A 23,838-nucleotide genomic window follows, 5' to 3' on the forward strand; every position below is an offset into this window, starting at 1 on the left:
AGCATCGATTCGTATAGCAATGGTTATAGAATCTTAATTATTTCCTATAATCAATGACAAAACCACAATGACATTCCTTACTTATCAAAATTATATTTATTTAAACACAAAAATCGTGAAATTCCGTCAAGTAATTCATTCAGAATCACCCTGTCACGTTTTAATATATGACGAGGTGTTAGCCCGTCTTACTTACGGTAATCGAGTAGTCATTTAAAACTGCGTATAATTCAGAACAGCTAGTTTACACGTAATGACTAGATGATGATGATTTCATTTAAATGTAATTTAATATTTTTATTTAACAACCTATACGATGAAGAAAACGTCCAATAATTTGAAGATTCCCACAAAAAATTAACAATGATATGAGCCGAAGTGCGACTATTTTTGTAGGAAAAATGGACTTAACTTTGTGATGACTGCAAAGAATGTTATTGCATGTTATAAAATGTTATTGCATATTATAGAAAAATTACTTTCGCCTATTGGGTCTGATGATGATTGGAGTGTCCAATCGAAATCTATCACCGCTTACCATCCTTTTTGTATATTAACCTTCTTGTGAGTAACAGTATTTAAGCGTAAATATATGAGTTAAGTGTTTTAAGACGTTTCTTTTATTTACTTCCCGTAAATTTAATAACACGAACAATGCTGATCAAGAAGTTATTTCTACTATATTCAATAGCATTAACAAGTTATAAGGTTTACCAACAGTAAATCTAAAGTATTACTTCAGTAAAGAATTACTTCACTAATTCTTTTTGCACTAATAACAACAGCTTATTTGAACCAAGCACCAACACAAAGCTGTGTTAACTTTACCTTTTCTATGTTTGGGTGCAGTGGTAGAATATTATGTTAGATGTGCTATACTATATTAAAAGAACCAAATTTACTTAAACCGTATCCTCTCCCATTGCTAACGCAAAGCCTGAGTATAACTGCAATTACTATTTTATACGCCAACTCCGTACGAAGACGGGTACTCGGGTGGTACCAAATATTTTTCATCATTTTAGTGATTTTATAACGTTAACTAATATTTCCGTCATATCGTAGTTGGAAAACGGCGATTGCTGGAAAGCTTCGCACGTAAACTAGCCAGACCTAGTAGTAGTGGGCATGAAGACGATTATTGGACAAACTAAAAAAAAAGAATCTAAAAACTCTAAAAATGTATCTAAAAAACGTGAAACATCTCGGTTATACACTAAGTGAAACCCGTCGAAATCGACGGTTACTGTCAAGGCTTACGGTACGTCCAGAGTGCGCGCCGATTCAGATTCAGATTACGATTTTCGGCGGCAACAATAGCACATGCATTTAAATGGATGTGTCCATCCATAGTGGCCGCCGGTTTCCGAGCCGCTGCGCAGGCACCTGCTTACCGGAATGAATTCTTCATTCGGGTTTCAGATTCAGATTCAGATTCTCTTACGCATACTATTTAGTTATATAAATTATACTATTTAGTTAAAGAAATTATGTTTTATAGTAAAATATTTATTTTTTTCATTCTTACTTTTAGGGTTATCACTAAACGGTCTTCAGGATTTTTTTTTATGTAGGTTATGCCAGTTTCTTACAAAACTATGTCTAATTTTAATAATACGTTTCAGTGGTTCCCACTCAACGCAATATAGAAAGAAGCTATATAATTTCTAGCTATAGGAAAAGAGATACAGGGTGGCTGAAAAGTAACTTGCACCCCCACTTAACTTTTCAAGCATTTGAGATATTTGAAATCTGTTTGCGGCGACCTTCTTAGATATGAAGGGCTACAATAATTATGGTAAATTTACTAGTATTTAGTATAAGTAGCGGGGGTAGGGGGTAGCTCAAAATTTTCAAATGGCAAGTATAGTCGAGTTTGAACCATGGTTATGAACCAACAGACATTGACGAACCCATCCCACCGACATACATAAAACCGAAAAAATGTCCAAAACCAAGGCAACTATGGACGGAAAGTCAAAAAGAATTATTAAAAAAAGCCATGCAAAAGCATTTCTTATTGGGAACTTTACCCGGAAAGATTGAATGTGAACAGTTCTTAAAAAAGAATAAAACTCTTTCAGAAAGGAATTGGAGGGACATAAAGTATTTTGTAAAAAATCATTTAAAACGGTAGTTAATTGTTAGCAACTTATTTTGAAATAGTAAAGCTACTTTGGTTTATATTGTCATGTAGTATACCACATTATTGTAATGTGGCTTTAATTTTCCGTGATTTTTATTATACTATTTTAAATGTCTTTTTTAAACTCGAGGACTTAAAGTTCGAAGTTGTGTATCTTCGAAGTTGAACAAAGTTATGTTGAGTATTCAAGATGGATACTTATTGTTTGACAGTAAGACCACTTTGTTCTAAATCGAAGATATTTCATTATACTTAAACATTATATATACATATGCATTGTCTTAACATTATATTGTTCTTTTCGCTCAATTTTTTTATTATAAATTTCATCGTGGTCATTATCACTAAACATTAAACCAAATTTTGATGTGTTGCATAGTTTTCTTATTGCTCAGTGTGTTGCAGTATTAGGTACAGTATAGGCCTAATATACCCCGCCACTTTACGTTTAATCTGTACGAGGATGTCGTTATTATACAAATGTAAATTGGTGGATTGACATTAAAACACGATATAAATATATTTAATAAATAAAAAAATACAGTATTAACAGATTATTTAACTTGATATTATTATGGTTAATACCTGCTAAACGCCATGCAAAGCTACTGAAAATTGATGCAGTTTGATGTTAATTGGGTTTCTGTAGTAAGTTAACGTTTATTTAACACATAATTTAATATACTGCACTACTTGTTCGTTTTATAATTACTATGTATGAGAATATTTGTGTGGTAAAAAAATACAAATTTGATTTTACAAACTAAATTTATTTACTTATCCATCAATCCTACCAATTCCAAATGCACTGTTTCTGTTCATAAATACTGTACTAAATTTAAAAGTTTTAGTTTTTGAATAGTGTTTATGTCTAGAAATACTTTTCATTATACAGTAACATGACAGTACTAATAAATAAACACTAGTTATGTAATTTCATAAAAACAAACCCATATGAATAACATAAATGTTTATGTAGTTGCCTTTAGGCCTATACTCTGTTTGACAATCTGCTTAAAGATGAGTGGAGCTTGTATTATTTTAGGATGTTTCGGTCTTCATTCAATGAACTTTTATAAATCGTTTAGGATTGGAATCGAAAATGTTCGGACTTTGTGTTCAAAAATCATATCAAATGACGTAATTCAGGCCAGATCCGATTAAGAGACAAAATACAGACGAGGCAGTTTTGTTGCCAAGTATGAAGACTAGTTTTCTACCGTAAATATAAAATAAAATTTTCATTAGACTTTAATTAACCATAGTGTGGTGATATCACATTTGATAAAAAAAAAATAGTATTACTAATAATGTATGGCAATTTATCATTTGGGTAAGAAGCTTGCGTGATAGTTTCAATTCTCACAAACTGCTTGGTAAATAGTTTTTAGTGGTGAAGGTCCTTACTTACGCTTTTATTGGCTATTACATTATGTCCGTAAAATTCGTCCATAAACATTACAAAATTTCTAAGTCAAAATAAGTAAAGAAGCAACCGTATGGTGTGTCCAAAAATGCATACTAACCTAAATATACAACATTTGGTATATTTTACAACATAATCTCCATTTCAAAAATTACTATACTGTTGTAGTTCAAACTTGGCATGAGCTTTCACTGAGTTTAGGCATTTTGTATAAGAAAAATCATCTAAAAACAATATTAAAATGAGGTGATTACTGTCCAGGCGGTTGTTACAACAAATATCCAAACCGATATAACACAAATCAAGCAGAAATATAATCCATGTATCTAGGAACGTCATGGGCATATTCCATTCACTTCCCTGGGTTCCACTACGCTTGAGCGCCATGGAGTTCAAAGATCTGAGGTGAGATTTTGAAAATTTAATACTGTATTGATTGGTCTCCATGGCATATGAGAAAAATCTAAATGTTTATGTTTGCATTAACATTAAATGAAATCAAACAGAACTGTTGAATACTTACTTTAAAATGTTATAGAGCTGATCTATAACAATTAAAATATAATATTGTACACAACTATGTGGAAGGGTTGGCTTCATTTTTCAATTTTTTTTATTGACTATAGAAATAAGTAAGATTCAATAGTTGTTGCTGTATATACCTAGACTAAGTCTCAAAATATATTAACTAATTTAAATTTCACTCTATTATTTATTAATAAGTACCTGGGGACCAAGCTTTGCTCAGGGAACTTGATTAGTATACTCTGAGAGTGTTCTTTGTTCAATATAATCTGACCTGAAAATATTGTTTTGCAGTCTATTTAACTTCTGTTAAAATAATATCGTTGACTGAAATAATAGGAAAAAGTTTTTTTTTATTTGTTTGAAGCCCATAAACTGCTAAACTATAGAAAATGTCCAGTAAGGGTTATGTTATGATTTTACACCTCGGCCACTCACCCTTGTCAGCGGACGTCGCTCGGGTCCCGTCAGCTGCGCTCGAGACTACAGGAGTTGGTGATGGAGCTCGCTCAGGTCGAGTCGACTATGTTCGGCAAAGCTCGGTAGGGTTGAATTAGCACAGGGTGAAGGCATTTTCACGTTGTCCTAAAGAGGGTGGATTTACAAGCGATAAACTGGCACTTTCTCCACGTCTATGGTATATGTGTCAAATTTCAGCTCGAAAACTCTCTGACGTCTATGAATCTTCCATATTAGAATAACTCTATTCCACTTTTCGCGTAATTAAATGACGGAGGACCACAAACTGTACTCACTGCGAATGTACACAGACGCATTGAATGAAATTAATGGAACCAGTTGTGAAATGAACTTGGGTTGTCAGAGCTGAATTATAACGCTACACATAGAGAAAAACACTTGTTGCGAGTGTGTTAATCCAACATTGTAGAATAATAAATTATAATACCACTAATACTTTTAATTTAACTAGGAATTTATTAATACGATGAATAAATTATTGCTGAATCGAAACTGACTATGTGACCTAAAACTAACTAAAGAAATAGAAGGGGTCTGCCTCACACGTCCTATTAAGAGAATGCTATGCTAAAAACTAGTGTTACTCGACCAACACGACAATGAGTACTGATCTATCCCCCAGACTGGGTCCTAGATAACGACTCTAAAGGCAGTTGGAAAGGGTTAGTTTATGTGACCGTATTTGTTCCTTACGCAGAAGGACGGTCTCACTGTTTTTTATAAGCCCGTAGCAGAACGAATGGGTGGTTGATGCGATCGTAAACAACTCTAAATGCTTGACAATATTTGAAATTTGGATAACGTATCTATCTTTTAACAGCATAAATATAAATATACACAATAGATTAAATACATGCAATTACTCTCTCCAACAACACTGTTTATTGAATTACTAGTGGATTATAGGGAGATAAGTCCCTAAAAAGCTCAAATATAAAACAACTTATTGCAACATATTGAACAGAGTACTTTATTGAAGACTTGTTAATCCACCGATCGATTGATTTTCACGATACAGTGTAAGCATATCATGGAGGTATCTAATAATTAAGAGTAATATATAACTAGAGGTCGTCCAGTAGTCGAAAACTCAATAAAAATATGTAATGGACATACTTCTCTATTTTCCCCCATGCTGTAAATAAAACATGTGATTGTAAAATCTTTCATTTGCTGTTTACGTTTCGTTGTTATTTCGTCACCAGCATGGCAGCACATTGGGCCCATGTTTATTTTTAGCGAATTTCCCTATAGGGAAGTAGCTATTAACGTAGGTGGCACGGTAAGAACTAGACCCGGGACCGATTTACTTTTTCATTTTGATGTCCCCAGAGGCCAAAAACACTATTCGTTCAAATTTTTATATATGTATATATATATATATATATATATAGACTTATATATATATATATATATATATATATATATATATATACGTCCGTGAACGCGATAACTTGAGTAATTTTTGTCCGATTTTGATGAAATTTGGTTTAAAGGTGTAAAGCGGGATAAACTTGAATGAGTTCGCGAACCAGCACGATCGGACCATGGGAACGGGGCTTTACGGGGGGTTTTATGGGGTAAAAATTGGTTTTTCTCACTTTTGACCCTCAAAACACAAAATTTCCCAATTTCTCTTTAGACCTTTTTAAAGAGCTTAAAAAAACAAATAATTTAGTATATAAAAGTATTTTTGTTCGATTATTAGTAACGGAGAAAATTAAAAAAATTGTAAATTTAAAATTCCCATGTTATTCTTATGGAGAATATTGTCAAATGTTGTAGTTTGCTTGTTTATGAATATATTTTGATCAAACTTGGCAAATTTATTTATTTTGTACTAAGCTATCAATATTTTACTCAAAAACACACTTTATTAGTTTCCTTGTAGCAGCAAACCTAGGTACTCGTTAAACCTAATGTTATTAAAATATATTTAACTGAAAATCAATTCAGACAAATGGAAATTCGCTTAGTCGGCAGGTTTGCTGCGGCGGGGGTATTTATTTTTTAATTCATTTTAATGCTTATTTTTGGCTTGTTTTAATTTATAAAAGTATCCTGTAAAATATCTTTCATAACATCTTTCTTTTTCGTCTACAGGAAAATATTTTTCAAACAGTATGCATAGATTTTCCCTGTGATGCACAATTTTTTTAAAAGAAACATGCTTGCCTATATACACAGTGGATTAAAAGTAACTTGCACCCACCCCCTTAACTTTTGAACCTTTTGAGATATTTGAAATCTGTTTAAGGCAACCTTCTTAGAAATGAGAGGCTACAATAATAGTGGTTGATTATGAAAATTTTGCCCTTATGGGCAACGGGGGTAGCTCAAAATTTTCAAAAAAACAAGTATAGTCGAGTTTGGTATCATTTTACAGGTCTTAAAAAAAACAATTGACATAAAGAAAACCAAAATTGGCCCACTAATAACAAAATGGTACCCTTAGACAATCGAAATCATAAGGGTGGCTGACAATTAACTTGCACCCCTCTTATTTTTTTAACTATTTGAGAAATTTGAAATTGGTTTGCGGCAACCTGTTTGGATATAAAAGACTACAATAATGATGGTTAATTTAAAACATTTTCCCTTAGGAGTAGTGGGGGTTGGGGGTAGCAAGAAAATAGAACTCGGACCATGAATAACGAAATGGCAGCTAAAAATGATTAAGACAATGGTTATTAAAGGTAATTTTTAACTGCAATTTTGTTTTTAGTGGTCCGATTTCTATTTCGTTTATTTTAATTGATTAGTTTTGTCAAGACCGGTAAATTGATATCAAACTCGACCATACTCATACTCATACCCATACTCGATCATACTTCATATTTGAACATTTTTACTTACACCCTACCCCCACTACCCCTAAGGGCAAAATATTAAAATTTACCATTATTACTGTAGCCCCTCATATCTAAACAGGTTCTTGCAAACCGATTTCAAATATCTCAAATAGTTGAAAAGTTAAAAAGTGGTCAAGTTAATTTTAAACCACCCTCGTGGTTATTTGGATTTGAACAGCTTTAGGGCACCATTAGTGGGCCGATTTTGGTTTTCTTTATGTCAATTATTTGGTTCATCAAGACCTATAAAATGATACCAAACTCAACTATACTTGCCATTTGAAAATTTTAAGCTACCCATTATCCCCGCTACCTCTAAAGGCAAAAATTTCAAAATTGACCATAATTATTGTAGCCCTTTATATCTAGGAAGGTTGCCGCAAATCGATTTCAAATATCTCAAATGGTTGAAGAGTTAAGGGGGAGGGGGTGCAAGTTACTTTTCAGCCACCCTGTGTAGAATAGCAACCTGCGTCACTTCGTGACTTCAAATTCCGTGATATATTTTATACATAGCGGATAAGGATTATGTCTCATCATATCCCTATTATTTGCATTGTGAGCCCTATTATTTTCATTTCGTGCACGATCCCTTCGAGACATCTTAGAAAAGTTTGAAATACTAACAAAAATAAAAAATGCTATGAAAACACAACATATAACGTAAGTACGTTGTACGTTGTAAGTACGTAAGTATGTTGTGTTTTCATAGCATTTTTTATTTTTATTTTATTTTTTTTATTTTTTTATTTTTTTATTTCATTTTATTTTTATTATTTTTTTATTTTATTCTTTACATTTTATGCAACCAACATTATGACATTTACAATTTATACAAATGACATTACAACATTTCACTTGACTTCACTTAAACATCGCCAACTACAGATAACCCCATTTTCGTATGGATGTAAAAAAATTGTATCATGGCTATCTGTGTTGATTGAAAAAGTTCAGATGATTGAAAACAGAATTAAGCAGAAACTATGCACTTTTAAAAGCCTTTAAAACGATGGGATTAGGCGGGATATCATCCAAACCCACAAAAGGTACATCTAGAGGATAAGAGCTTTAAATTGATTCCTAATATGTCTATAAAAAATATTAAGGGGTCGATTTGCTGCACACAAAAATCCAACAAATTATTTTAATAATATAGATACGAAGGGTACATTAGAAACTGGAGATTACTTCATATTTGGGTACAAAAATATACTAACATAGTTTTAAGCTCTGGTATGGTCAAAAGGTTTTATTTCAAAAATGTTGTGGGATATTGGATGTGTTGAAATCTAGATGTGTGTTTAAGACCTCGCTACGAAGGAAAATTATGCGGGACCTCGAAAGTGATGTTAGTTTTAATTTGTGTTTAGGACCTCGTTGGTTAGGGAAATAATGCGGGACCTCGAAAGTGTTGATATGATGTTTTGTGCTTAGGACCTCGATTTTGAGGAAAATAGTGCGGGACCTCGGAGGTGTTGTTACTTTTAATTTGTGTTTAAGACCTCGTTGGTTAGGGAAATAATGCGGGACCTCGAATGTGTTGATATGATGTTTTGTGCTTAGGACCTCGTTTTTGAGGGAAATGATGCGGGACCTCGGAGGTGTTATTACTTTTAATTTGTGTTTAGGACCTCGTTGGTGAGGGAAATAATGCGGGACCTCGGATATGTTGATATCTTGATTTGTGCATAGGACCTCGTTTTTTAGGGAAATGATGCGGGACCTCGGAGGTGTTGTTACTTTTAATTTGTGTTTAGGGCCTCGTTGGTGAGGGAAATAATGCGGTACCTCGGAGGTGTTGTTACTTTTAATTTGTGCTTAGGACCTCGTTTTTGAGGGAAATAATGCGGGACCTCGGAGGTGTTATTACTTTTAATTTGTGTTTAGGGCCTCGTTGGTGAGGGAAATAATGCGGGACCTCGGAGGTGTTGTTAGTTAAAATTTGTGTTAAACACCTCGTTACGAAGGAAAACTGTGCGGGACCTTGGATATGTTGATATCTTAATTTGTGCTTAGGACCTCATCTTGGAGGGAAATAATGTGGGACCTAGGAATTTTGGACATCTTCGTTTGTGCTTAGGATGTTTTGGGGGGAAATAACGAGATACCTTGGAGTTGTTGGCAAACGATGAATTTCCGGTCATAGGTTCATTTTAATATTTTGCTTGTGTTAGCTGCTGAGTTATATCTAAAAGTATTGAAGATTATGTAGGAAACACCAGATACACAGTTTACAGTATAAATAATGTAAGGTAAAAGAGTCGGTGCACAATAATAGTACGGATGACAATAATAATTATGAATAAATAATACATATAATAGCAATAAACAGTTTTATATGTAATAAAAGCAAAACGACACACTCATATTTGTCACATATCCTTCGACACACTGTTGTTGTCGAAGGAACCGAAGCCCCCCAACGAATACCCGGTAGGTACCTAATCGCTCATACCCGGGTCCCATGGCGTAGGCCGGAGCTTATGCACCAACCCTGAACACACCATGGGGTGGATGACTTCAAGCTCACCATCAAGCCCCCGTTACCTCCCCTTTCGGGGCTAGACTTCCCCGTTTTTCACCTCCCAGGAAGTGGCTACTTCCAGAGCCGAGGATATGCCTTACAAAATATCAGTCGGACACATCAGGCAGGGCAAAGAACCACAAGAACCAAAGAACCACAGCCACAGGCAGATGATAGACCGAAGTCAACCTGGATGGAGGAATATCACTGGGGACTCTCTCTTTGGGTACAACCCAAAGATGCTGGCTTGCCCAGTCGTCCATAACTGTGGCCAACCTGAAATGCCGGTTCTGACACCGGACACTGGGGGGGACACACTCATATAACAGACATCCTAAACTTAATTCAGAAGTCCTCGTTTATGCTAACTGGGCCCAAAGTGGTTAGGTCCTCGATTATGCTTATTAGGGCCAAAGTGTTTAGGACCTCGTTTTCGTGCATTGGACTGACATTTTTAAAGTCATCGATAAAATTTAAAAAAATGCATAAACGTACTATATTATGCATCTTAAGTTATACTAAAGCGTTTACAAAAAATTAAATATATTATTTTTAATGTAATAAGGATTTTTGTTAGAAGTCCCCCATCATGATGATTGGGCTCGAGTACCTCGGTTGTGATGGTTCCGCCGCACTTAGTACAATCGAGGTCCTCTTACAAACATGTGTGTGTGTGTGTGTGTGTGTGTCTGTGTGTCTGGATGTGTACAGAGCTAGAGACTACACCTGTGGTCCGATTTCGATGAAATTTGGTATGTAGGTTCTAATCTATGGTATCTCCAGGCGTTTTTTTGATTTTTTTGAAATTTTGATTTTTAATGGGGATTTTACCATAAAAACCCATAAAAAACCGGAAAAATCGCATTTTCTCAAAAATGGCCCGAACGATTTTGATTAAAATTTGGTATGTTGTAGCCCTTTAAATTCTGAACAAAATGGTACAAATCCCATTTCTGTAAAAATTACGGTTCAAAAGTTATGGTAAATTATGTTATTTTCCCATAAAAACCCCATAAAATAACAAAAATAGGATTTTAGACAAAAATCCAGTTTTGATTTAACATAGTAAGTTATGGTCCTTACAATTTTGATAGTTTTTTTCATTTTTTAGAAATTTTGATTTTAGATGGGGATTTTCCCATAAAACCCCATAAAATAACGGAAAAATCGGATTTTCCCAAAATTGGCTCGAACAATTTTGATAAAAATTTAGTATGTTATAGTCCTTTAAATTCTGAACAAAATTGTACAAATCCCATTTCCGTATATTTACTCTCACCGCTTACACATGATAAAGGTTGTTGACAAACTTATGGGAGAAAGTATGTGTCAGAATGCTGATACCGTTTATTTTTGTTTGGGGTTCTCTATTTGCCAGTGCTGTGTTTATTTGTTTTTGCTACAATGTTACTTGTTCTTTCTTTTGAACAAATATAGTTTTTTATTCCCATATACGATTAGAGTGGTCTAACTACATATCTAGGGTCATCTGAAACAGATTTGTATATATTCTCTCAATTGGGAAATAAATCTCAGTTTTTCTTAACGTTCTACTGGCCTATTTTCTTATTTTTTTGTAGACTAGTCATCCAAGAACATCCAAGAATTTTTATTGGTAGTACTGTAGTAGTTTTGGTTGTAGTATCCACACTGGATGGGGCTGATCCTCGCACCACAATAATCTCATAGGTCTGCCTGTCTACTGACTGTTTCCTTTTTGAGAAAGCCATTGGTAACTATGGATTTTCAGCGCAACTTAGCTATATTATTGTGCTCTACCAAATATAACCCCTCGTTTCATAGTTGTTTTTAAATCATACTAAACTCCTAATTTTATAAACATAACTAAACATTAATTATCCTCATACATTAGGAAGTTTGCGTTCACAAAAACGTCGTCTGAGAACTAAAATATAAATTCTATTGGACGAGAATGGTTTAAAATACATTTCAGCTAAGTCAGGAACTTTGGTGCTCTATAATTAGAAAGCATTGTGGGGCTTAAATAAAGACAAGAGATAAAAGAGCAGCTGTTGTTTGATAGCAGATCAAAGTGTAAGCAGACAATGATGACTTCAAGTGTCCTTTGCTAGATTTACTCTACAAGCTGCACAGTGCTCACTCTGTTAGGCAATTGTGAATTTTATATTGAACACTTTAAAGTGCAAGTTTTGTTGTTATATCTGTGATATTTTACTATTTTTAATGGTTTTAAATTAAATTCCATTGACAATATAGTAATCAAAAGTGAATACCATTTTAATGCTATTTTGTATTTATTTGATGCTCTCAGGCAATAAGTTAACATATAGTGTCTGCCTAAATAAAACATAATTGAGTTAGTATTGAGTTAGTATTGACTAAACGGTTTTTTAATATGGTTCTCTTAATAGTCGTGAGCTTCCAAGATTTTGAAAGTCTGACATAAAATTAGAACTGTTTCCAAATCTTATGAAGTTATATGCATAAACAAGCAATATAATAAATAACAGATGCATATTTTATCCTACTTAAGAATAACATAGAAGACAAGTCACTGTAATGCATTGTAGAGTTCACTATTTAGAGCTACTAAGTAATATCTTTAAAAGAAAAATCATGGTCCTTTTAAACAATATTTTGACCGACTAATGCAGTGCTATACTTAGGTCATGACAATTACCACAGTTATATTCTTGATACTAAGCTATGCACAAAAAATATAAGCATATGTTTAAATTGAATCAATCATGTATTATTTAATATGTTGGTATACAAAAGATGTATAATTAAAACTAAATGTACTTAATTATCTGTTGAGCAGTTTATTTAACTGACTTGAAATATAAAAATCTTCTAAGAAAAGAATCATGTTCAATAAACAAATCAAAGCCCTTTTTGGTACTAACATATATTTTACTCCAAAATATGTTTTGATAAATTTAATGCACAAATTACCACAAACTGTAATAATTAAAATACTGTAGTATATTCAGCAGCTATGTAGGGTGTACAGGCCATGTGTAAACTTCATGTAAAATAGTGCAAATTCTGGAAATGGAACCGGAAACAGCTGATTTAGACAATTATGCATATCGACAGCGAACGTCGGAGTTGCATTAGTTGAACAAATGTGTGTCTGTGGTCGGCATATGCAGCGTTTGTCCAAACAGCCGGCAGAGTGCTCTACTCGCACTCTACTATGTGTTTGTGCAAAGAAAATACCAATAATGCATTATATTATATCAAACTACACTATTTTTAAAGTTACACTGATGCAAAAACGGCCATTTTGCTTTTATAGATGCAATTTGGGGCTTAAGTTGTTATTTTCGTCCCGAGTCCAAAAAAGTATCAGCTAGTGCCACGATTACTAGAAAAATACCGGTATGGATCATAAACATAAACAAATGACGTTTTTGGCCCGAAAATAAACATTATTTAACATTGCTTAAATGAAAATGCCAAATTATATGTTCAATGATATTAGTATAGGATTCGGGCCAACAACGTCATTTGTTTATGTTTATGATCCATACCGGTATTTTTCTAGTAATCGTGGCTAGTGCTGAGCGCAGCAGCTGTCATTATTCTTGGTTAAAAATTCGTCCGCTGATTTTGCTAAAGAAAATAGTCCCTGTAAATAAAAGTTGTATTGCATTAATGTAGTGTTTTGTTATTAATTAATATGATACGTAATATTCCATACTAATCAACACCCCTCACACAATATTTGAAAAAGTTTCAGTACTTTAACAGAGGAATTGAATATATTGTTGAGTGTGCGGAGTGCGTCATGATACTATGACGACCGTGGGCGTGTGTATTGTTGGGTTGGTTAGCAAAACTAGATGAAAACCATTGGGGACTAATTTAAAATAAACAATGTACTTAACGAAATTTCATTTTGTAAAGAAGATAGCTTTAATAATGGTACATTATGAAAAAAAAAACATAGTTCATCCAGCATCACATGGGTTAGAATGTGAGCCACTTTTGACCCAGAATCATATAGGACATTCGAAAAGCCTCACTTTGGCATACTGTAGTAATGAAAATACTATATTGCATAGAGTATAAATTGTGTGATTAGTATAGCTAGATTGTTAAAAAATTTAAAAGATATATTTTAATGAGAATTACTTACCTGAGGGTTGTGAAGATCAAAATGTTCTTCCACCCTGCAATGCCAAATAAACAAAATATTTGTGTTTTCTACACATGCATTGAAGACTTGCTATGACCATTCCTGCAAGTAAGGTTTTCATTTTGTGATTATTGATATTTCAAATAAATTTCTTATCCTTATTTTCTAATTCTTATTTCTTATTCTTCTCAAGCATCTAACTCATTATTCACGGTTACATACTTATTCAGGTTTGCTGCTTTTATATGTTGGAAACGGTGTGGAGTTTGTAAAACAACTGATCCACCGATAGAATCGAATGGTTTCAGAACCGTAGTGACTTCTGCCAAGTGAACCTCTTCAATTTTATTGTATCTTTCAACATTTGCTTTCCACTTTCTGGCCTCGCTTGTTTTGTGATGCGCTCTATGTGAATTAAAAATGTAAAAATGCATTTTTCTGACATAACATATATTATTATTATTATTAGTAATCAATCAATGGTGTTGTGTATCATTGCGTTTAAATGTTATTCTAGCCACAGACAACTGAGTCTTGTTTCTCCTACTTGTCTACATAATAACTATATTATACAATTTTTTTCATTATCTACACATCCAGAAATATGTAATCTTAAAAAATCTGAAAACCCCTCAAACTGATAACGAGATCAAACTAAAGCCACGTTTTAAGATCAATTAATTGCACCAATGTAATGACAAATTCTGAATATATTTTTCAGCTAAAGTATTTACCATAGCACAAAGTGTTGTTTTTAAGCCTATAACATTTGGCCGTTTGAATGTAGCCTAGAGTTAGAGTGATCTTCAATTACCATGTCGAATATGGCAATGATTATTGCATCGGGCCAGAAACGTAACTGAAACGCTATCGGAAATGTGAACAAACATACACTTTGCTGACCTCTCTGCACATATTTGCTCATCCATTCAACTCTTAGCCAGCCCTTCCATTGTATATAATAGCCAAACTCAGTCGGTTTGCTTCAAATTCGTATAGCAAAACATTAAACCTGTTCCTTTAATGCACGGCTATATATAAAATATATGTTTTCTACAGTTCGTTGTGAAATGAAATCTTTAGAGACACACAATACCAGAACACATGTGATTTACAGAAGAAGGAAAATAAGTTGATCTCAGAAGACGGACGGCTACACAAACTTGGCTCTTGTAAACAACTTTGCAGAATTACTTTTGTCATTGTGATTTGTCAGGTGACCCACTAAACTTGTAATCTTATTACTTTGTCTCGGTATCAGATTGAAGCTTTCTTTAAGTAGCAATCGAGTATGTGTAAGAAAAAGAAATATCTAATATTGATATTTTAAAGTCGAAAATCTTAAAATATTGTTATTTAAATATTATTTTTCAATCTAATAGGTTTGTCTGACATACAAATGACGGTTTAATTTTTGCATTGTGTAAACGACACTTGTGCTATACTACTTATACATTTGCAAATGTAATTGTTATCATCTTATTGGTTCAAGATTCATTAATCTCGAAGCTCAGCAAATCAAATGCCTAAATCGATTCCTAATAAATTGTTAATGTTGTTGTTTAACGTTAGCTTATTTCAGGAACCCATTTTCATTATAAGTTTGGTCGTTTGACTTAGGATTCGTATTGCTGTAAAAATAATGGAGAGAGTAGAGATTGAATGTAGACCCATACGACTGTTTTATCCGAAAAATTGTGGAGTTTACTAATTATTGCAAAAAGTTAATTAACAGTTATATGAAAATAAATGTACTTACTCCACCTTTCTATTTTGTAAACACTTTCGGTTGCTTTAGTAAAACAGTCTTAAGTCATAAGGCCTTTTTTTATGTCCCAGTGCTTACTTGAAATGTCTGCTACCCTTGTCTGTTTTGGCCATAGAACCGCTTGAGGTCCCAACTTACATTTTAGGAACCCGCTACAAGTAATAAAGTAATTGAGGAAGGAAGAAGTAACCTGATTACGTTGGGTGGGTTTTACCTGACGTTGTTCTGTCCAATTACGTTTTGACAATGAGGAGAACGTAAATTGACAACAGAGTGTCACTAAGTCTAACAATTACTGACTGAAGGTGTCACCTTTCATAAAACAAAACATCAGACACTCCTAACGTGATTACGATGCACTTTGTTGTATTTTGTTATACATTTTCAAGGAGAAAACTGTGTGCAAAGGTCTGTGAAAAATAATTAAATCCAACAACAATGTGCAATATGAGTAATTGAAAGTTCACACAACTGTAAACTTGGACACAGTAAAACTATACAAACTTCTCAATACATAGCTAATCCCAACAACTGTTACTACAATTTATAATACAACACAGGGCATAGGCCTATATACTACTGATACTAGGCCAGCGTGTAGTTTCAAAACAACATATTTCAATTTTCTATGGTAAATACATAGTTTATTCAGGGAATGATGTTTATGGCCCGAGCTTACTAGATAGCTATTAGGTTTTCCCTGTTAAGGACCATGATTGTGGACCACAATACGTATATCAATGTATGTGCATTTAAGAAACGGCTTTACCAAAAAGCAGGGAAATAATTCACAATCTGTTGAGCCCTTTATCGCAGTTGCTCTTTAAGTTTTTGTTTTTATTATGGGTAGGCTACTATAATGAGTCACGTGTATTTTTTCTATCTACTATAATTTAAGACGTTACAAAAATTCCTGATCAGTATGAGATTCATCCGCGTTAGCTGATGTATATTTAAAGATGTTCTGCAGTTAATTATTTGCCACAGTTTTTATTCGTGTAAAGTTCATAAATTACTCTACATTTTAAGTAAAAACTGGGTTAGTTATTCTACTAAAACCTAAAACCTTAAAATGTGTTTAATCTTTGCAGTTTTACAACATACATCTGACACTGTAACAATTTGATGTTTAAATGCTTATTTAAATTTATTTTGAGAATTATTTATTTTCATCTATACGTTAAATCAATTTTATACTATAACCTCTATTTGAGGCAATGTTTAAAAAACTTTGATCAGAACTGAGACAATATTTACTGTTAAAGTAACAATATCTATATGGAAAAGTATAAAATTAGTTTTCGATAACACGAGTTTCCGATCAGTTGAATATAGTTTCTTCACAAAATACATCTTGGATAAGTCTGTTTCTTTGTTTCAAAGTAGATCAGTGGTGGGAAGTAAGAGAGCTAGTGGAATAAAGTTGGACTGAGGAAGAAAGTTAACGTTGATAACGTAAATTGCATTCAGAGAGCACAACAACTCTTTTCCATTAGGAAATGAGCATCCTGTTTCGCAAAATACACATTTAAAATGCCAAAATTAAGTAACTTTTTACATTAGCGTTAATGTTGTTTATCCTCGGTTTTTGTAGAAGGAAAACCAGTTATAACATCCTTATACTATCCTTTACATACAAATATGCAATGGTTATACTCAAGATTATTATCATAGTAAAATAATTATTTTTTATACACAATTTACAGATTGCTCATATTTTTAGGAGTTGTACGATGTAAAAAATAAATTAACTACCATTAGGTAACCCTAAAAGCATAAATTGTGTTGTATATTACGGGTAGAAGTACCTCACCTGAGCTTGTGAATCAACCTTCTAAATTTGATTGTTTTATAAGAGGAGTGAGCATAAAGTCCCGGAAGCAACTTTCTATACTGCTCCGCATATTCTTCCATTATATTCCTTCTGTATCTTCTTCTGCAGAAAATGTGTTAGGATTTTTACCTTCAACTTCATTTTCTTACAGATTTGAGGACTTAAAAACTTAAGCAAAAGACCATTGCCATGTTTTACTCTCCAAGGGAGGAAACGCTCAAATTCTAATAGAGAAAATTAAAATTAATAAAATAGCTCAAAACTGTTTCCTTTAAGAGTACTATCCAAACTTTTACTACCCATGCTCACCTTTAAACGGACAAATGTTGATAGTTTTTACCATTTTGGTTTCTCAATCAAAACCATATCACCATAACCATATCAACCAAAACCATATCAAAACACATATCTACCACTAATGTATGTTTCTCCGTAAATACTATAAATGCCCTGATTGCATGTTTGGCTTTTAAATTTACAAAATAAAATCCCCTGACCTTTTGGTTTGTCATTTAATAATATTATCTATGTCTAAGCCAAAATTATTATAAATTTCTTACCATTTCATATTCAATACTTTTCACACATCAACTTCTAACTTAGTAATGTCACTAAGTAATATGACATACTTGTATTATTACTTTTTTGACATTAAAATTCCTGAAATGATCCAGTAAACCTACATACCATTTGGTTGTGATTTTAACAATATTTTCTACACCTACCTCTGTTCTGTTCACACAACGTCCTCACTACGGCACAACCTACAAATATTTTTAATTTACGAAATAGGAACCAGACTCTTAGTTTATAAGAGATGTAAATTAAAGAGATGTTAAAGAGATGTAAAGAGATGTAAAGACTTAGATGGAGTTCTGATAGTCTATGGATTTGTGATTGCCCTCATTAAAATTATGATGATATAGCTTTGGGTCAGTTCAATGAAACAATTAAGCTTGAAAATGTAAGGTATTCGGTTGGTTGACCTTGGAAGTATCCCCTGACCTACCAAAGAACTACAATTTGTCACTGGCAAGACTTAACTCACTTGTACCATTTTAAGAGCAATTCTAGTGTGCTTAAGAAGTACAATAAAATAATTAAGGATCAATTTAAGGATTAACTTAATTATTGAAAAGGCTCCTCCTAACGATTTTTTAACAGTTTGTCACTATATCCCACACCACCCAGTTATCAATAAGTGTTAAATCACAACTAAGCTAAGAATTGTGTATTATGCATCACCAAAGACAAATCACAGTTTTAACGATTGCTTGTAGGCTACCTTCTCTTCTAACACGACCAAAATCTTTAGGATTATTACGGACTTTTCAGGGCCTGAAATGTGATTTAGATTTTTGGTGAAAGTACTTAAACGTAACAAGATAAGTAAACGAACCTAGGAAAGCTTTGTTGTTGATCTTGTTGTGTGTGTGTTATGTTTTCAGTCTATGTTTTTGTCTACTTACTATTCAGGTACTTTCTCACCTTACGATGGCATCCAACGTGTTTATGGCCGTTTTTAAAATTTCATCCCGACAACTTAACTTTACTAGTCATGAAATGTCTGCAACGATTCCTTAATCAACATCTACTCATCATTACCAAAAATGATCTTTAAATTCAACCAAATGAAACTGTTTACCATTTCAATTTCACAATTAACAGTTCACTAAATAGTTTTCACTCTTATTTTATGTTACAGTGCGGCGAGTGCCTCCGTCTTTCTCCATCCCTCCACCTCCGCAGCACGAGGTGATGCTAGGTCAGGACCTGAACCTCACCTGTGTGGCTGTCGGGTCGCCCATGCCGTATGTCAAGTGGAGGCGAGGCCCTGCGACTGACCTGACGCCCGAAGACAAGCTGCCCATCGGTCGTAACGTCCTCGAGCTCACCGGGATTCAGGAGTCTGCTAACTACACGTGTGTGGCAGCCAGTGCTCTTGGAGTCATAGAGGCTACTACCCAGGTCAAAGTGCAGTGTAAGTATGGAAATCATCGGCAGTTGCAAAGTATTTTGGCTTATTCGTGATTTAGATTCTTAATGTATTAATTTCAATGGACCTTTAGACTTGACATTTATGGTAGGTATTGAGAACGTGATTGGGTGCATCCTGGTCTTAAGTGAGCTGACAGCTATTAGATTTGAAGGGTTGCATAATACTGAGCCCCTTTGTAACCAAGACTATCTTGAAATGCCTCATGACATGGCCTCCTCCAATACAATGTTGCGGCGAGACAATAGTGGCAACTTTCCTCAATACGGCCTTGTATTAGAGGAGGCTATGCTAGTGGCCAAGCACTACTGCACGAGTTTTAAACCTTGAAAAGCCTCTATTGCATGGTCCATAAGCTATTGCAATAACAGCTAAACATCTTAACAAACTTTATCTCCCCAGCACTCCCTGGACCGCCGACCAACATCCAAGTCTCAGACATTACTGCAACTTCCGTCAGGCTGACCTGGACATATCCCTCCGATGACTTGCAGTATTACGTGATCACCTACAAGCCCAAGTACGCCAACCAAGCCTTCAGTGAGATCTCGGGGATCATCACGATGCATTACACCGTCCGCTCACTCAGTCCGTACACGGAGTACGAAATGTACGTCATCGCCGTCAACAACATCGGACGAGGTCCTCCCAGCGCTCCCGTCATCGTTACCACCGGGGAGACAGGTGACGTACTTTTTCCTGTTTTTCGTTTAGTATTTTTTACCTATCAGTATCAATTAATATTCTATCTAGAACCAAACTTGGTATATTAGTAGATCTTTAGTACATTATTTTGCATACTAATCAGTATTATCATCTACTAGAAATTTAAGCGACCTTTAAATTTAATGTATTATATATTACATTACAGTGGATTACCGATATTGGTATTATACAAGTATTTTATCATTCACAAATTTTGGTACAGTAGTTAAGCAGTTTTTTTTTTCTTACCTAATGTGAATAATTTGATCACGTTCGTGCGCAGAATGGCTTTGACCATTCAAGCCAGCTATGAAGTACATTTCATAGTAGTAGTTTGTAGTTTTTCTACGTTAAGCTGTAAATTTTACTTTTCTGCTTTAGTATGGGCTTCATAAGGTATTCTAATGCCATTGACTTTTGTATGATCAAAGCTAATATGCACATGGAAATGGGTTCTTAATTAGTTTTACACCATGAAGACCAATATTAGATTCACAGTCTATACTATCCAATCTTTAGATCCTAGATATTGATTTGTAAGTTGCCTACGGCGCCAAAACGCCAGATATGTGCTTGGTAGAGACAAGTTTATAGATAAAATGGGATACCAATTGTTATTTTTTAGAGTTTGTTAGTTATTGATTGAGATAATCATGAAATTGCTTATATTATATTTTCATCTTTTTTTATTTCAGAGAATTGGCCATATACAAATTGGTCTAGGAAGGCTTTTTTTTGTACGCTTTTTGCAAAAATTATGTTTCCATTTAATACAATTATATAAAAGAGATTTTCAGATGATATCTTAACGAATGATACATGGAGAAGTTTTTAGTATCATACGAGATAAAAATGTTCTGTGGTTTTTTGGTGACTTTTTTGATTTTTGTGTTTTGATGGATTTCTCCGATTTTTTTCTAAAAACAAAACCTTTTGCTGTTTTCATGCCGTTTTGCCACTGGATTTTACATATGGATGTAAGTTTTATAGTTGTTTCGACGGATGTAGATGGACACTTGCACAGTAACTAGTTTTATCGGCACTCTGCACCTTAGGACAGTAAAGCAAGCCCTTCTGTGTGGTCCAAAACACTTCTTTTATCTTAGGGCAACAGTATGCACCACTGCATTCTTTCTAAAAACTATCTCTTGAGTGTATCTTCATATAAAATGTGTTTTTAGTGTTAAACTACTTATTCGTAGTAATCTTTCTAAACAGTCCATTTTCATTAAACATTGCCTCTATAAATCCATTAAAATTGTGATTCAAGACGCTTTTGTTACAACTTGAATGGAGTGAATAATACCATTATATTGAATAGGATAATCCAAAATGTCTAATTGTTTGCTGTATTATTCAACAAAAGGTATCATCTTTCAACAATGGGCGCTGTTGATGTTAATTAATTGATCAATGCCTTAAACAAGGAGCATATTTTGTTACAGATTATTATGCACACTTAATTCACGATAGAAAATATTTGATTCATATAAAAATATACTCTTGATGAATAAAAAGGTGAGTTTTGAAGTTTGACTAGATAGTGCATTTGCAAACTCGTTGAAAATATGAATTCACTAGGTTTTCATTAAATTTGTATGGTTTATAGATTTATCTCTCTTCTTGCATTCATTGTCTATCTTTTTTTCAATTTTAGGTGAAATTATAAGAGTTAACAATAAAAATCTTGAAGATTTTAGTAAGTATCTTATTTTAAAACAGTGGTTTCAGTTTTCAATAATATTTCAATTTTTTATTGGGACGAATTTTAAATGCTGTATCTTGGCTTTGTTATGCATTTTGTGTCTATATACCAACAGAAATTTTACCAAATAGTGAATATATTGATAGATTTATTGGTAATGAAGTTTTGTGATAACTTCTGCTATTCAAGATTGTGACCTGTATGCATTCTTCCCCACAACCATTAAAAGTAAAAGTAAAATTTCAAACGACTACAGTTATGTTTTCCTTTAAAACAAGTCAATTCTATTGGCATCTCCCGTATATTCAAGAAATGTCTCTCAAAAACACTCTTTTGTATTTCCTTACTGAACTTGCGTTGAAAATTAGCTTCCACATTTATTTATTTAATATAACAAGGCTGTAAAAGATTCCATTAACTAATTTTGAAATATTTCAAAAACCTAACAATTGTCTCAGATTTGTCAACTTTTCGATATTTACAAGTCAGTACGTCTCTATTTAATCAGTATTGTACTGTTTGGATGTGTTAAACAACTTAAAGATATAAAAGAAAATATAGAAGACTATATAAAATAACACAGACCATTCCCCACTTGTACCTTTAACTTTGTATGCATGTTGTACATAACACCCCTATCTCTACCATTCTCTTATCTCTATTTCTCTTATCAATGTGCCCAATGGTTTGTCTCATGCACAGTTTCTTGCATTCTCTACATTTTCTCATTGCATACTGTTGACCCCTCAATCTCTTAGGGACTTGCTTTTTCAATTTTTGTAAAAAACTTGTATTTTATAGTTAAGATCTTACATATTTACAGTTTGTGAATTTATTGAAGAGGTGTTGACGGTGTTGTAAAGTTTTACCATAAAACATAGGCTGTACTTAAATAGTTAGAAAATATTTCTGGTCTGCATTATTATTATTAAGAGATTTTCATGTTTTAAGTTACATAGGCTATTTTATTATCGGTAAATGTAAAAAAATATTGATAGTGACGTTCTCCAAATTTTTAAATGAGGTGAATCTTATAATATTGTTCTTTGTAAAGGTACTCTGTCTAAAAATTAACAGATTTTTCCAAGCCAGAGAGCCTATCTTAAATAAAATATGTTTGATGTTAGAATCAATATTTCAAAACTTTCCTTCTAGTATCTTAAATATATCTCTAATACTTGGAACAAACCTCACATTGCTTTCAAACAACAGACACATTTGTAAAATAAATTAAAACAATGTTTAAAGACAAAAGATATTGCACTTTAAGAAATTATAGTGAACGATAAACTATACCTTGTGTCTTTCTTAAAAACTATCTCTTGAAAACAACATATTTTAAACATGGGATGATCTGATTAACTGATAATGTGGGTTGTTTAATCTGGATTATTCAGTTTCAATAAGTAAATAAATATATCATTTAAATTTTATCAATCAATATGTTAACAAAATTATTATTAATGATAAGTTTATAGAAAATACTATAACAGTTACTAACAATCTTTGTTTCAATTTTTAGTGGAAACCACAGGAACAAGTAAGTACAAGAATTACTTGCAAATTTGCAACAGTAATTTATTGGTTTTTTCATGCACAATGGGTTTGTTTTACTTTAAAAATATGTGTATCCTTAAATATATTTTCACGGCTCGTAAAACAATATTATGACCTAGGTAAGTGGAGTAGTTGGTTGTAGTAATAGCTTTTATGGGAAATATGATTGTTTAACAAATCTAAACAAGGAT

General features: G+C 33.2%; 1 protein-coding gene across 1 annotated transcript in view; it reads left to right on the forward strand.

Annotated features, from left to right (window-relative positions):
• Positions 1 to 23,838, forward strand: part of LOC129002091 (tyrosine-protein phosphatase Lar-like) — a 591,085-nt gene that overhangs the window by 520,107 nt on the left and 47,140 nt on the right. The window contains exons 8-9 of the mRNA XM_054429628.1: positions 19,390 to 19,665; positions 20,083 to 20,364. Of these exons, the coding sequence (XP_054285603.1) occupies positions 19,390 to 19,665; positions 20,083 to 20,364 (558 nt within the window). The remainder of the gene's footprint in view (positions 1 to 19,389; positions 19,666 to 20,082; positions 20,365 to 23,838) is intronic.

This window comes from Macrosteles quadrilineatus, unplaced genomic scaffold (genome assembly GCF_028750875.1).
Source record: "Macrosteles quadrilineatus isolate MER2022 unplaced genomic scaffold, UCM_ALF_1.0 Scaffold_9__3_contigs__length_116548681, whole genome shotgun sequence".
NCBI classification, from domain to species: domain Eukaryota; kingdom Metazoa; phylum Arthropoda; class Insecta; order Hemiptera; family Cicadellidae; genus Macrosteles; species Macrosteles quadrilineatus.